This window comes from Cygnus olor, chromosome 5 (assembly GCF_009769625.2).
Source record: "Cygnus olor isolate bCygOlo1 chromosome 5, bCygOlo1.pri.v2, whole genome shotgun sequence".
Taxonomy (NCBI): domain Eukaryota; kingdom Metazoa; phylum Chordata; class Aves; order Anseriformes; family Anatidae; genus Cygnus; species Cygnus olor.
The window spans coordinates 16,172,403-16,189,338 of record NC_049173.1 but is presented as its reverse complement, the minus strand read 5'-3'; the positions used below and the strand labels follow the sequence as shown (position 1 = coordinate 16,189,338).

Here is a 16,936-nt window from a genome sequence, read left to right as displayed (position 1 = left end):
TTTTTTGTTTTCTGGATATTCACAGGAGCATTTTCAAGCCCACAATTTACAGCTATCTCAGCTCTCCCTCACAGCCATTTTTAGCTGACCAATTTCTGTAGTATATTTAAGTGAGCTCTGCAGGCATGTGGGCGATTTCCATTTTGGGGTGTTTCACACTCCCCTGTGATAGTCAAATCCGTCTCGCTGTGCTCAGATTGAATGTCTAGCCTTTGCTGAGTGCTCCTCTCAGGGAAAACCATTTCCATATGGAGCCACTCTGCAGCTGTTCATCAGCACTTAGAGGCTGTTGGACTGCAAAATGCAGTGGGCAGATCTTTTGCAGCAGAGGTGTACCTACCCCAGCCTGCTGAAGTCACTCTGAGTCTATCTGAAGGGAGAATTTGGCCTGTTCAGATTGGAAGTAATTGCAGTAGATTGCTGAGCCACACATGAAATTTATGAAGTGGAGTTTAGTCCTCGTTTATTTTTGGTAGTGCACAGTCAAAGTAATTCCACAGGCTCTGGTGGACTTGAGCAAGATTTTTTATGAGGTAACAAAGAAAGATCTGTCCCTGGGAGACTGAAGTGATGTAATCCCATTGCCTACTCAGCCTTCGTTTAAAGTAGCTTCAAAATTATGCTCCTTACTTATCACCTACACAAAACCTATCTTAAGGAAGAGAAGCAGCTTTATTATTGGACTATTAACTGAGGTAATTGATAAAAGTACTTTCAGTGACCCCTCATTCTTTGCGCTCCCTATAATGATCTTTAAAAGGTTTTATTGACTGGAGGGTATGACAGCTGATGTTATCCATTGGGTGTTTTCAGTGCAGAATACATCATCGATATGTTTTGATGACAAAAGGAAATAAAATGAATGGGCCTAATGTGAAACAATGAGCTCATGTTGCTGGCCTTTCAGCCTGGCAAAAAGCCACTAAATGGAAAAAAGAAAAAAGAGAGGTTTAATGCATGGAATGAAGGCACCCTGCTTCTAACAAAGCCAAAACACATCTGGAAGATGGCCAAAACCACAATCAAGCAATGCAGAAACTGCCTGATACTGTCAATATACATATAGCGCCCTGATAACTGGGACTGTAGGTAACTCTGTCGTGTTAGGCAGGGTCTGCCTAAGCTAGTATATAGCTTTAAGAGAGCAGCCAGCTCAAATTTCTCATGGAAGACAACAACAAAGTTTGAACTATTTAGTCTAATGAAAAGAAAGAGGAGATGGGATTGGTTTCAAGGAATACTGGAAAAAGGTTATTTAAAAGAAGAAATGGGAAGTAGACACGGGTAAATTTAAGCTGGAGATGCAAACAAGTTTCTTGCCCTCAGAAGAATAATGGTTTGAATTGGGATTGCTGGAGGAAGGAGCAGGGAGTGAGGGAAAACAACACGGCTTCAAGAAAGAGACCAATATGTTTATGGAAGAGATCAAATGCCACATTGCTCACAATACTGGGGGCACACGGGGAGACTCGAGCGTCTTGTTCCAGTGCGATGTTACTATGATGTTCAGGCTGCCACGCTGAAGAAGCAAAGCAGAAATACTGACTGCTTCATGTGTGACTTCAGTTACTCAGGGGCTGACTCTCAGTGACCACAGCAATACCTATGGCCAGAGCTGGACATGGGTTGGGTTGCTCCACATCATCACCCAGGGCTGGGTGATGGCTAGGAATAGGTTCAGCTGGATAAGAAAAGCAGCAGACTCTCTCCCATTTTGCTTTTTTTGTTGTTGTTTGTTTGTTTCCCATTTCATGCAGAGCAGTATTTCCTAGAGCCGTTCTGTGAACATCCTGCAAACTGGATGCATTGCTGGCGTTATATTGGTGTCTCACTAAAATCAAAGTCACGGGGCTTGTGCAGTGTTGGACAAAAACTGAAGACTGCCCCCAAAATGGACTGTGCACACTCTGTGGGCTCTTGTGCCCAGAAGCTGAACATATGCAGGTTTGGTCCTTGATTTCTGCATGTCTGTGAGAGTTCTCCATGACTCGCACAGAACTCAGCCATGCACATTCCCTGGAAGGAAGCAGCAAGCTCTGTTCTGCTCATCCACAATTTGCTGGTAATACAGAACCATGAGTGGAAGCCAAAACTCGAGATCTTCTTTCTCTTAGTCCTGTAACATTCTCCAGTCTTTCTGGTACAGTAAGAACAATGTTTATCACTGTTTAGCTCTTTCTGTCCTCAAAGTGCTTAACAAACATTAAGGAAATCTGGAGAAACATGCTTTTCAAGTGCCTAGCTGTATCAATCCTGATTAATACCTTGCTTGTTTTATAGACATCTAAACATACACACTGAACAACACATGAGAACTACCTAATTGCTCTGCTCAGCTACAGTGAGGCCAGAAAAAAACTATTTATAAACTATTACTTAGCTGGGCTCCCATGTGGAATTTGTCCTTACAAAAAGATGTCTATCTGGGAAGTGGAGGAGGCGGTGCAGGAATCCCACACCACCTCTGGCTGTTGGTGTGCCATGTTCTATGCCAGGGGGACCATCAGTACTGGAAAAATGTGGGGATGGAATAATAAGGTGGCAGAGAGAGATGAGCAAGGGCTGCTCTCCACTGCTCTCCTCCCATCTCTGAAGGATGTTATGTCTCTCACCATCCAAGAAACTACAGATACTGCCATTCTAGGCACTGGACTTTTCCACCCCCAAAACAAAGTTGATCTGCTGTGCTACTTTGTGCCCAGATTTTTTGCTGAATGTAGATAACTATCTTGCTATTTGTTCCCTTACAAACATGGGCAACAACTTGTGTGATGGACTTGATCCATACAGAAGAAATAGGCTACTGCTATTTCACAGAGTCATTTGAGCAGAGGTTCACAGAATTATTTAAATACTTGCATTCTGTGCAGCTGAACCAAAATTCTGTGTAGAAATGTCTTTAATAGAAGACTATCTGCAAGGCAACTAAATGCAAAGAGCTGAGAAGAAAAACAAAATTTGTAAAATAAACTGACCTCTGCGACTCTGGATCACTTTGCATTTGAAGCAATTTGTCCCTGCCACCAACTAGAGTAACACCACTGATTTCCAAGCAGCTGCTCCTAAATTTTTCCCATCAAGAAGAAAAGTCTGCAGAGCCAGACTTGGCTTTTTTGCAGGAAAAATACAAACCCACCAAGCTGACTGCACACAGTGGTCCCAGCCTTCCTGTTCCCCAGGTGTGCAACCGGGCAAGCCCACGCAGAGGCACTGCAAGCAGCAAGTCCTATGCACCTTAATGTCTGCACAAAGATTTGGGTTTGTGTAGTTTGGGAGCTAAGTAGGTTTAGCTAATTTTAAGTGGAGACAATTTCTGAGGAAGGATTTGAGTTCAGCCACTCTCCGTACTCAGAAGAGCACAGGGCTCTCAGGGTTCAGAGCAACTGAAGGGAAGAGCCAGGTTAGCGTGCAGTTACTGCTGCTTGGGGGAATTAATGTCTTTTGCAATGTTTCTCATCACTGCCTCAAAACACAGACACCAAAGAAGGCACTCCACTATTTCTCTGTCTGGGGCCTCTTTGCAAGGATGGTTTAAGGCAAAGGCTACAAACAGGAATGACCCTATCTTCCCACTCTTAACTTACACACAGTTGGGATCAGACCCTTCACTTCTCTCTGTGCTTCACTCCATCACCTGTCATTAGCTTGGGCAATGAATGCTGCGACGCTCCGACAACAGGCCACTCCAAAAACACCATCTGACATAGATGTTTAGCCAACAATGCTCCAAGCTGGACAAACTGGCAGCATTGTCCTCCAGCCTGGTGGTACTGAAGGCATGACCACATGCCTGCTGACCACAGGAGCACCGCAGCAATGAAGCAGGCGTATGGCAGAGCAGGGCCACCCGGGCAGACGCCATCTTCTCCCACCCCCAGCTCTGCCCACGCTGACCTAGCGCACGTCTCGCCCTCACGGCGAGTCTCTCCCGAGCGGGGAGCTGCGTGCTGCTTAGCAACTCGGGAGTGTTATAAATATTTAGCAGTAAGTACTGGGGTATGGAGAGGGAAGGGCAGAGGGAGCTGAAACCAGGCCGCACAGCCGCACGAGCAGCAAGGGGCTGAAGGGCGACTGCGAGCAATTGATGTGTGCCCAAGAAGGACTGCAGCTGGGCACAGGGGGGCCCTGTCTGCACCCACTGCACCCCGGTGGTGCAGCTCTGTGGCAGCAGCCCCACAGCAAGGCGGGGGGCCACGTGGTGTGGCCCGCTTTGGACAGCACAGGGCCCATGAAGGAACCGCCGGGGTCCTCCCGGGGAGGGCTCGATGGTGCCCATGTGTGTGGGTGGGCACAATCCTGGCTCTTCTGGCTCTTTTTGTGCTGCAGCAAGAGGGTGGGTACCAGGAAGGGCAGAAACTGCTGGAGCCGCGGCCTCCCCTCTGCTGGGCTGGCTTGGCACCCCCGCCCTGGTAAACTGGTTAGAGGGAGATAGACGGGACTTGAAATTCTGTAGGCTTATTCAGAAAGAAAAGCAGGGTGACAGTGATGAATCAGGCCCATGCTTCCCTGGCTTTCTCATTCTGACTTTTGGGGTTTTACAGCTCCTGCAAACCCGCCGTGTCTGCTGAAGACACGGGGAGCTGCGGCTGTTCAGACACTGGAGAAAACAGGCTCCACTGCTTTGACTCCAGATGCACTGCAAATCCTCTGTGGGAAGGAAAAGGATAAAGTGATAAAGGCACCCAGCAGGTTCCTAGGGGATTCTTTTTGTGTAGAGAGAATTTCTGGGTGATACGGAGCTAGAGCAACTGATTCCCACCCCGCCGCAGTGCCATGGGTACAATTTCCTCTGCACCATACAGCAGATTGTACTGGGCAACCCAGGCTGCTGGGTTTTTGCAGGCTGTAACAAATGCAGACCTAAGCTCAGGTGCCTCCAATAACCCTGCCAGAAACTTTCCCTAGATGTCTCAGCACACTGTCCCAGGTACCTCTCAGACTCAGCTGTCAGTTTTCAGCAGCAGGGTCAGCCGCAAGTGCCCTCATGTCAACATGAAAAGGGGGAAATTTAAAAGGTAAATGTATTTCTAAGAAATTGAACTTTATTTCTTTGCCTTGAGAGGTTTTGAATATGTAAGAGTCCTAAATTTAAAGTCAGTTTTTAGACTGGTAGGTGAAGAGAACATACGAGGAGGTGAAAGCACCATTTTAAACCCCTATCTCATATTTATTCATATTACTTCAGAGGTTATGGCTTCAAGAAGAACACCACGTAATAGAGAAGTCATTGTAAATCATCCAAACTGACAAATCTCCTGTTGGTTTCAAAGCTCCAATATCTGCCTGTATCTTCGAATATTGCTGGGATAAATTTCAGGAATATTTCAGCCAGTACTACTAGACTAGCATGAGCATCACACAGGTGAAATCAGTTGGGCTGAGGCAGTTACTGTAAAATACTTGCATCTAGTGCAGGATTTCTGCCCACTTGATGTGCTAGCCTCATCCACAGCAGAAAACAGAAAAATGGCAGGCTCATTTCTGTTAACAGTGACAAGTTAAATGACCACAGGATTGACCATAATGGTCTACAGATTGCTGTTGGCATCTTTTTCAGTACATCACAAATTAGGAGTGAATAAATGAAAAAAATATCCATTGGAGAGTATTCTGTGCAATGCTTGGGGAATTTGTTTTACACTGGTGGCTGCAGCCTCCTGCAGGCTTCTAGCGATCCCTGTTTTGAGGAAATAGGGGTATGTTTTAATCATTTATGACAGCAAACTTTCTCCCTACTAATATGCACTTGGGTATAACTTGTGAAAGAAAGATGGACAGAGAAATCTCCCTCTGTAATAATTATGCAAACATGCATTGCTTATAAAAACCCCAGACTGACAGCGCCAGAGCAGAGCCTGCTGCTTACCTGATGAACACACACACCGCACAGGCAACAGCAAAGCAAACTTTCCTGCAAAGCGCTGCCCGTGCAGCTTGGCCCAGCCTTCTCTCCAGATGAAAGGCTACTTTATCCACTCCACTCATCAGCCCTTGATCTGTCAAATGAACCTGCTAACAAGCAGTAGAAATACTTCTGGTGTTCTGCTTCAAAAACAAGGCCAACCTTTTTTTGTCTTGATGTATCCAAAAATCATTGGACTGTACTAACTTAAGTGCCCCTTTTCAAAATCCCCAGTGGTGCCATTGAGTCAGCAGGATCAATACAGCTGAGCTCTGGCAACAACACTGGGTGTGGGTCAAGTTTTAAAGCTGTTCAACAGCTTGTCTCAAATATGCTAGCCTGGAAATCGCTGAGCAACCAACATGCAGGCTTGGGGCTCTTTGGAAGAATAACTGCTTTTCTTTTTACACAAATTTCATCAAATAGGACTACACTTAATAAGTAGTGTTAGCTATTGATATCTCTGTGGAGATGCTCAAAATTTGGCTGGACGCAGTCCTGGGCAACCTGCTCTAGCTGACCCTACCAGAGCAATAGGTTGGACTAGATGATCTCAAGTGATCCCTTCCAACCACAACCACTCTGCGGTTCTATGAACTCATTGCTTGATGGTTAAAAAACGGGATCTCCTGCAGCAGGACTGGTTGCTCATAATATTTAATTTGTTGTTTGTAGATCATCTGCAGCCTCATCCCAGGATGGGAATAAATTCACCACTGGAAGGGGGGTAGGCAACACACAGGGAGTTTGACTGTAGTTAGAGGTGCTCAGTGGTAGATACCAAACCTGTTGCTGGTAAGCGTCAACATTCAGCCAGCAGAAAAGGTACTCAGGCTACAATGTGACTGCCTTTTTGCTCTTCCAGAATTTTGGAGTTTGTTTTTCTTTCGACTGCCCTTAGTGACATTCTCAGGCCTTTCCAATGAAGACCATATGCCCCTTTGAAAGGCACTTCCTAGGGGTTGACCCCTTTTGCAGTGCCAGACTGGTTTGACATTAGGAAAGTGCATCAAAGCCACACAGATCTGCTCCCACAGACCCTCTTCTTCCCTTTGAGTGTCCCTCACTCAATCCAAACTTTTTAACCCAGCTCTTCCACCAACTATACTACTTCATCTAATGAGTAATTACCATCTTGCCAGCCATCTGCTGAAAATCAAGGCACCATTTCAGTGCAAACCCATCTAATGTTTCGGGGAGAACAGAAGAGATTAACAGTCTTGATTCATCTTGACCTGTCTGTTGTCTGTCACGCTGCACATATCCACTTTACAGCAACTAAGTAGACTAGGCCCCTCTTCTGTCTTCTCTCCCCATACTAAAAACCATTGTTTTGTTGCAATAAATAACGATTCTGGACTAGACTGTGCTTAGCCTCAGTGCTTCTCATAACAGATGGCCACATGGAGGACTACACTGTCCTTGCTCTTGGGGGTACGAGTGGTACAAAATGTGCTGGGGGAGAAGTTGGGGGCCATGGCCTGCCAGGTAGAACATACACCTCTGCACCATGGGACATGTTTGTCACACACAGTGGTTCATCACAGCTCTCACTCCCACTTTTTGTCCTCTTAAAGAAAGAAAGCCTTTTCCCCTTGTAAGTACCTGCTTCGTTTTGTTAAACAAAGCCAACCTCCTGAAGCCTGCTCCAACTACTGAAATTAGATCTTGCAGTACATGGGGTCCATAAATCGTAGGGCAATGCTGAGTGCCCTAGAAAATACCTGAGCAATGAATTTTAAGACAGTGTAAATATGGCCTGTCATTTTATTTCAGTACAATGCTTTCTTCCATTTAATTGTTATTTGAAGGTGAACTCACCACCTATTTAAGGAAGTGCATATGTAGGTATTTATGGCACCTCTCTCTCAGGCTATGAGACACATACAAAACTATTGTGGCTTGAGAAAGTTAGAATAGTGAATAAAAGATATATTATGTGAAATTTTGCTATCATCAACCTGCTTTCTCTGCTGACTTAGCAAGACAGCTCTTTGTCAGCAAACCCTGTGGTACAGCTGGGAGCAGAGCTATCTGTCCTACCTAAAACCCAGCAGAGCCAATGAGTCGCATCCCTAGGCACTATGAGCTGCTCACAGGTCATCTCAGACTGTATGGATGTTCTGGAGATACTAACTGCAGGCTTTTCACATATTGGAAAGCATCCTAAACACCTCCTGTCAGGTTGCACAGCCTGCACATCAGCTGGCATAGAGACCTGGATGCTCAGCTTTGCCCTCGCTTTTGAGACTTGAGAGATGGCTCCAGTATCTTAATGTTATACAGAGCCAGGGATTTATTTTTCCCTTTTATGTAAATATCTCACTCCCCTCATAGCAAGACACTGACACACCAGTGAGCTGCAAAAATAGGATTACAAAATGCGAGTCCCGCTCTCCCCCGTTTCAGCTGTTTATTTACCAAACTACTCTTGTTAATCCTCTTTACTGCGTTTCCTTCCCACTTCCCTCCAGTCTTACTGTCTTACCATGGTTCAGGTGCTTACATGGTAAGATGTTGAAAAAAGCTCAGGAGGCAGCCACCTCCAGAGCTGATTAAGAGGCACAGAGCTCCACAGATTGTTTTGGAAGCTGCACTGATTTTTGCCAGATGAAGATTTGTTAGAGCTGCTTGCATTCATAGAGCTCTCACCCAAGTCCAGTCCACAAACCATGTAATACTGAAATGACCTTGCTTCCTCCAGCCTATGCTAAAGTATGAATTATCCTTGGACCCCCTTCTTTTACTTCTTGGTGACTGTATTCCAGGGGAAGAGAAAGGGCGGTAGATTTTTAGATGGAGAAATGCTGGAGAAATACCTGAGGTAGCCCAGACTTGGAACCAGTAATTCACCTGCTCATTCAGTCATGGTATGCGCTACAGAAATTGCTGGCTGCGAGGGCATTTTCCTTACCCCTGAAATGAGAAGTCCCACTGCCTATAATGGGTCTGAGCCCTGGCCAGTGGTTACGTCTCTCATAGAAATCTGCAAACAAAAGGTGTCACAGACTCTGATTACTGCCTGCACAAAGTGCCAAACATTCAGCCAATCCTTCAATTTTTTTTTTTTCTAACGTGCCTGTGAAAAGTTTCTTAAGAGAAAATTCACATTTTTTAAAAGAGGAAATATCCCTCTGCCACCAAAACCAAAGAAAATATCTGTTTCTCTACTGCAAAACTGGGGGTGCTGTCACCACATGTATAACCATACTGCAGCACAACACAACATCACGTGCAATCTCTCCAAGCGCTCGATCCATGCAGCTGCATACATTTTAACCAGTGTGCTAGCCATGCAGCACCCTACTCTGCAGACCCCAGCATCACACACAGGAAATTTAGAGCCTTTGAAGAGCTGTCCCATAGGTATCTTCCCAAAAGTCTGGCAGTGCTCTGAGTATTAAAGCTCATTGAGATATTTTGGTATTATTTCTCTCATGGACCGGAAAGCACAGGAATGGATTTCAGCATTTCTTATGACCATTTCATACTGGAGAATTTGAATATTTCCAGGGGAGATGTGGGGATGGAAATAACAGCATGCTGGCTTGGTTTTGGTAGATATTTCATACAAAGAAGCACCAATTCACTAAGTTGTATTTTATGACAAAAATGCTTAGCACCAAAATTGGTGATAAGCTGAAGTTTGAGCTTTCACAAGGGAAAACAAACAACCTCAGGATAAACATTTTTAAAACAGATCAAATAAAAACAGAGCTGAGTTATGATACCTTGAGGACAGGCACTCCCTCTCTTGATGCTACAGAAAAGCAGACACAAGAGAGTTGGATTGGGTCTAGCTCTTTGAAACCAGTAAATGAGATTTTAAATTAAGCACAATAGGATTTTTCTTCTTTTTCTTTCTACTTCAAATTTGATTCTTATGAAAGTGAGGGATTAATACAACAGATCCAAGCTCTGTGCAAATAAAACTCTGCCTGCACTCTCCAGCTAAGATATTTAACTCTTGCTACACCCTCCAAAACCAGGTAATTGCCATTATTTCACTCTTCAGCATCTCTGTAGTGCTTATACTGCTAATTAAGCTGAGACTCATGCTTTAGGCTAAATAGGATATTGAAATCATTGAAGGCCAGGCTGTAAAACCCACTTTATTTGGAAGACTAACAAGCAGAGAAATCTGGAATCACATTATCAAGTTATTCTAGTTAGGTTTTTTGCAATACATAATCCATAATACAGATTTGTCACTGGGAGATATATACCACATATGTTTACTAAAGTTTAATTCAGATTGGATGATAGTACAAGTTTTACCCATGGATAGGTGTACCTTACAAGGAGATCATGTTCAGTGTGTTCTTTGTATTTTTAGTTTGGTTTAACTCTTTTTTAGCTGATGGGCTGGCTGGCAAGAATTTTTAAATGTTTTTCCTGATGCTCCAAAAAAGATATTGAACTATCTGCTGCTGGCAAGCCAGTTTCCATGTGTACTGGCACTTCCAGTCTCTGTTGCACCGCAGGCTCTCATGAGAGTGAAGGTTTCCAAATGTGAAGATCTGGATCTTCTTCCCTGGTTCCTCCAGGAAGAGGTAAAAAAGTCCTGTATAAAAATTCTGGTGTGTGACTTGAAAGGTTTTACAGAGCATGTGATTGAATGATAATTCTTGCCACTTCCACATTTCCACTGCTCACCAGAGAGCGGGTGGTGAACCTAGGTGACACCCTTGAGATGTGGGCAAACAGCTTGATATCTGTCTCAGAGAGGGGAAACTGAGCAGGAGAGGGGCTTGAGGGTCATTTTGTGATGGACATTGTAAACAGTCCCTTCTCATCAAACCTTGCCACTCTCCTGGTCTCCCTCACTGCCCTCTCAGCGACCAGGAACTGAAGCTGTGCCACCTCTGGAACCCACAGACATGCCTGACATGGCACTAGAAGGAAGGGATGCTGTTCAGCGATGAGACACAACATTATCCTCACCCACAGGTAAGAAAGAGTCAGGGTGGGTAAAGGTGGGGTCTTCAGGCTGCTTTTTGGTTTCTACAAAGAGACAAACTGAGTGTGCTTTTCCTTGGACAGCAAGGGTTGTGCTGTATAAAAGTTCTAATCCAATCTAGATGGTAAGCAGACAACACGCTGCCCTGGAGGTGGGAGCCAGACCTGTCAGAGATGCTGCAATGACAGAAGCCCCATTTCCAGGAGCTGCACAGGGATGGGAGCCTGCGAGGACTGGAAAGAAGAGCTGGTGGGATGGAGGTGTGAGAAAGGATGGGGCAGAGCACAGCTACAGAGCCCAGGGACAGGAACATGCTGGAGGGACTCAGCTTCAGCATCACCCAGATTAACCCCCTCCCTCCTTCCCTAGCCAGCAAAAGACAGAGTGGAGGATTTCTCACACTAGCTAAAACCAATTCAGCTCAACAATATGTGATAATACTTTGTGTTGAAGACAGATATGCTTCTATTGTGAAGTGTCTTATCGTATTTCCTAGGGCTTATCAATAGATACACTTTACAATGGTTCAAGGAACCTGAACTACTGTGGGAGGCTGCCAGGCACTTCAGGGCATCCATTTGACAGAGTTGTTTAAGAAAGGACTCATTGATGAAAAGCAATGCTCTACTTAGTCTGTAAAAATATAATTAATAAGATTTTCTTTTATAGCTGTCCATCCCACATCTCAGCAGTTTTCAGCTTAGCATTTGTCAGCAGTGTGAATGTCAACAATAAGATCTAAGAGGAATTTTCATTTTTCTCTGAGCCTAATGCCAGTTCAAGCTGCAGACTTGTATGTTGATATTCACACTGCTGACAAATAACTGGTGTCTTCATCAAGTACATGTATTATTCTTCACTGACATGAAACACAAGAGACTTGGTTATGTGAACTCCCACAGCCTTTTCAAGGCAGCTCTAAATTTGTCTGATTAAATTTCTTTTCCATACCTCCCATCTACCAGCAGCAGAGAGCAGATCTGAAGAGCAATTTCTTGCTAGGCACAAGTTGCCCTGGAGAGTTACTGCTCCCGTAGGCATATTTTACAGCCTTGGCAGAAATCATTCACAATTTGGCACTAGGCAGACAAATACAATAGCTGTTGTTGAAACAAATACAACTTCCCACATGGAACTGAACCAATCCACTGTGAACAGTCCAAGGTAGATTAGGAACTACAAGTAAGAAATTTTGCACTGTTACCAATCCAGTAGGACTCCAGTTTCAGTCCTCTGTAGATGATTTTCTAAAAGTACAGTAGACAGAGTGAAAGCTTACCAACTCCTCAAAAGTAATAAGCATTCATTTAAACTAAGCTAGAATAGCAAGAATACTTATGTAAATTTAGTAAGATAGTATATGCAGACTTTCTTGTTTGAATTCTTCCCTTTTGATGCTCTTGGACATGCTATCCTTCAAATTCCGAATAATTTTTTCAGACAACCAGAAAGTATGAGCAATGCTTCACCATTATGATATCCCTGATGGGGCTCATCAAAAGTCTTGCATTTGCTTTGAATGCAAATAACTTTTTCATGAAAACTATTTTTTTTTTTTTTTTTCCCTCTGAAAACCCTGTGACTCAGATGTCACCGCAGTATCTAATGAGAGTTATGGGTTGAATATTGCACTCTTATCTGTGAGCCTGGTCACCCACCTGTGCTATAACCCCTGCCTGAGACCCCCATTGTATGAAACAGTGACACCATGAAAACACAGCTGTGGAGTGTCCTCAGAGCAGTATTCAGACCAACAGAGGAGAAAAGAAACTGTCCAGTTGTGAGAATACAATTCCCACAAGGTACTTCCTTTTCTAAATCAATGTATTGGACTTAGAGTTGGAGTCTTCATACAGATTTTCAAGTTTTGACTTTTTCTACCAGAAAGTTGAAATCTTTAGTTAAAGAAACGATTCTCTGTGACATTTTTCTGTGTAACTGAAGTTAATACTTTCTAACTGCCTAGGATCTATGCAAGCACATCTATCACAGAGGCAGAAGTAGGGGAGCTGAAATTGTTGCTACACACAGTGTTGTACATAGACTTCACATGGGCTTTTAAATTAAAGGAAGCAGGTTTTGAATTTGATTCTGTAGATGATCATTTTGAAGCAAGAATAAATCAGAGGTACAGTCTCCAAATGAAAAATTACACAAACGACCCTAGAGTTTGGGTTAGAATAGCTTGCATCAATTTGAAGTGCTGAAATTAGTGATGGGTCTGGGCCAAAAAATCTCACATCCCACGTGTACATTTTAAATCAAAAACCTATCGACATTACTCAGCACCCTACAGCATTTTAACTTTGGTAAAATTCACATTAAACTGAACATTGAGGCTCTGTCCCATTGGTTTTTTTCTCCTCCTCATGCCCATGGCTGTGCATTGAACTTTGTCCTTTACACAGGCAGGAAAAGGTACAAGCAGAGACTTTCAAAAAAACAAACAGCAACCACCACCACCAAACAAAACCAACACTTTGAGCATAGGATGCCTCTGTCTGCATTTTGCCTTTAGGATGCCTTTGAAAAAAACAAGGTGTTAGCAAAGACTTGGGTCAGTCTTTGTGGGTTTGCGTTACACAAAGCATATTAAAAGCATCTGTAGTCTTACCTTTTTATGGCTTTGTAGCAAATGATGACAACTACAAAGAGGAACACTAGTGTGGCACAGCATACTGCAATGATAATAACCAGGCCTGGCCACCAGGTCTCTTCAGTGGGGCAGAAGGTAGACTTGGGAGCTGTAAAGAGAGTGTGGAAAAATGCATGAATTCTCCCACATACGTACTGTATAATCAGGTACACTTTAGTCATCCATATAATAGAACTATGCCAGAGCCACTGATACATGCAAAGAGTTTATTTCATGTTTAGGACATTTATTTTTTTTTCACCTCAAGCAGTCAACCTCCCTGTTGGTACTAGATATTTCTTGTCATGGTCTCCAGATGACCAAGCTCTCTGTGTCAGCATTGTCTGCAGCCTGGTACCCAGCACAGAGGAGAAAGGCTCAGCTCTGCTACCCGCAGGAAACCTCTACCCCCTCCACAATCACCGTCTCCTGCTGCATCAGCCTTAGTCTTAGAGAGACGTCATGCTGATAAGGGTAGGCTTTCAAACCTCATTAGGGGAGGTTTATCGGGGAGCAGCAGCAGCGCTTACCAATCAGTATCACAGCCGCTATCGTTGTAACCTTGGAGCAAGGAGGGGGAATTTGTTTTAAAAGAACAGGAATTTTATTACATTTATTAATTGCTTTTAGAGGACTGTGGCTATCAAGCTTCCTTCCAATTAAATTGTCCGATGTTTAAGAAATGTTAACCTTACGAAATGTTAACTCATGAAAGCATAAGCAATTGTTATTGAATTTTTCTTATTCAACTTAGGGCTAGAACTGTGCATTTAATACTACTCAAAACAGGCAGTATTTTGCATCAGAAGTAATACTGGTGGCATTTAGCTCAAATCTTTTCTTCCAGAGCAATATTCTTTTTTTCCCATACTTTAAGGGACACCTTTCTTGAAGGATGGTGAGCAACAGCCAACGCCAAGAGCAGTACTGGTTATTGCAGAGGTGGAAGAGCCCCTTCCCCCCAGTGTACACAACCACAAAACCTCCATGAGAATTTGTGTCTTGCTAAAGGAAGTTTAATAATAAATCAGTTAATGGGAATGACTAAATCTGCATGTTCATAAAGCAGAGGAGAGAATCAAATATAACAAAAGGCACTTTTAAAGTCTAATTATATGATTTGATATATCCTATATTCTGTACTTCCTTTTGTACACATCACAAACAGCTGTACAAATTAAAATATGTCATCACACTTATATCATTTATTGTGAGCTGACATCCTCTATGCATCCTATGTCTGTTGTTTAGGAATAAACATTCACATACTCTGCCAGGTAAATACTGAAGTACACAATTACTGTGTACTTCTTCTTTCCAGTGATATGATTATAGAAGAATTGATAACATTAATCCTGAGAAATCTGCAGGAGCATCTTAGAAAAAGACTAGGTAAAGAGCTCCTGGTGCAGTAAAAAAGCAATCAAAATAATCAAGCCATCAGCTTGATAATTTATAGGCAGTTCATCATTTGGTGCCACGAAGTGCTCACATTTCTCAGGTGAATCAGCCTTCAGCACATGCTGTCACTATGATCATACTTGCCTAGCAAATATTGACTTCAAATTACTATACATACATTGACTGTGAGGGTGTTTTTCTTTGTTTGTTTCTCTTTGTTTGCTCTTCTTTTGTGTGTGCGTTGTTTTGTTTTGTTTTGTTTTCCTCAATAGGGGAGAAGAAACAAAGCTGAGATTTCAAGTGATTTGTAGAACTAATGGTTACTGGCTCCTCTTCTGACAATGAGTTCACTTCAGCAACAGAATTTCTGCTTTCTTACCATGATGTTAGCTGAAGAGTCAGTTTTCACTATAGATGGAACTATTTATTGTGTTGTGATATAAGCTGATATTTTCTGAGTTATTTCAATATTGTTATTTTCTAACATAACAGAGGGGATTTCAAAGATGAAAAAATGTTTGCATGAAGGAGCATGCAGTCTTAGGGCCAACTCTACCCTCTTGATGTTGCCCTGAGAAACAAAAATAGTTCCACTGAAATCAAACGAAACACATGCATCAGCAGATGCCACATACAATTAGATACAATCATACAAAATGGGGCTGGTAGGCTCGTTCCTATCTAGTCTTCCTTCAAGGCAGGATCAACCAAACTAGTCATAGAGCAAACCAAGGTGGTGAGACTGGGCTGCTCTTCAGCACAACAAATGAGACTGACAAATGGCAGAGAAAGGGTCTAAAGCAACACCTATCATATGCCTGTGTACCATGTGCTCCTTCATGGTTTATCACGGTATTTTTACATGGAGAATAAATAGATACATTCAGAACAGAATAGTGTATATGACTCCTGACAGCCTACATGTAGTTACTGAAGACAGGAAATAAGAGTGGCTGATGTGGAGGTGACCCCTAATTCACGCAACTCAGTTCCCTTCCTCACTGGTCACAGAATCACAGAATCATCTAGATTGGAAGAGACCTCCAAGCTCACCTAGTCCAACCTCTGACCTAACACTAACAAGTCCTTCACTAAACCGTATCACTAAGCTCAACATCTAAACGTCTCTTAAAGACCTCCAGGGATGGTGACTCAACCACTTCCCTGGGCAGTCCATTCCAATGCCTAACAACCCTTTCAGTAAAGAAGTTCTTCCTAATATCCAACCTAAACCTCCCCTGGCGCAACTTTAGCCCATTCCCCCTCGTCCTGTCACCAGGCACGTGGGAGAACAGACCAACCCCCACCTTGCTACAGCCTCCTTTAATGTACCTATAGAGAGCGATAAGGTCGCCCCGAGCCTCCTCTTCTCCAGGCTAAACAACCCCAGCTCCCTCAGCCGCTCCTCGTAACACTTGTTCTCCAGACCCCTCACCAGCTTCGTTGCCCTTCTCTGGACTCTCTCGAGCACCTCCATGTCCTTCTTGTAGCGAGGGGCCCAAAACTGAACACAGTACTCGAGGTGCGGCCTCACCAGAGCCGAGTACAGGGGGACAATCACTTCCCTAGACCTGCTGGCCACGCTGCTTCTTATACAAGCCAGGATGCTGTTGGCCTCTTGGCCACCTGAGCACACTGCTGGCTCATATTCAGCTGCCTATCAACCAGTATTCCCAGGTCCTTCTCTGCCAGGCAGCTTTCCAACCACTCATCTCCCAGCCTGTAGCTCTGCTTGGGGTTGTTGTGCCCCAGGTGCAAGACCCGGCACTTGGCCTTGCTGAACTTCATACAGTTGGCCTCAGACCATCGGTCCAGCATATCCAGGTCCACACCAGGCAATCAGAAAGAAGCACAAGAAATCACAGTGGAAGCAGTCAAAGCCTGTTTATTAGTAGCTGGTGGGTTTACACAGCTTTAAAAAAATATTTTCTATTTCTAATGCTTATCCTTGCAATGCTAGGTAATCTTGTTTTCCTTAGAAATGTCCACTCTTTTCCCAATAAGTTTCTGATTGTGTGCTAGTTTCTGCCTTCCTCAG

At 43.7% G+C, this 16,936-nt stretch overlaps 1 protein-coding gene across 2 annotated transcripts in view; it reads right to left on the bottom strand.

Moving 5' to 3' along the window:
- Positions 1–16,936, bottom strand: part of PRIMA1 (proline rich membrane anchor 1) — a 51,653-nt gene that overhangs the window by 9,895 nt on the left and 24,822 nt on the right. For both annotated transcript variants that reach the window (XM_040558904.1, XM_040558905.1), the window contains exon 3: positions 13,477–13,606. In XM_040558904.1, coding sequence (XP_040414838.1) covers positions 13,477–13,606 — 130 coding nt within the window. The remainder of the gene's footprint in view (positions 1–13,476; positions 13,607–16,936) is intronic.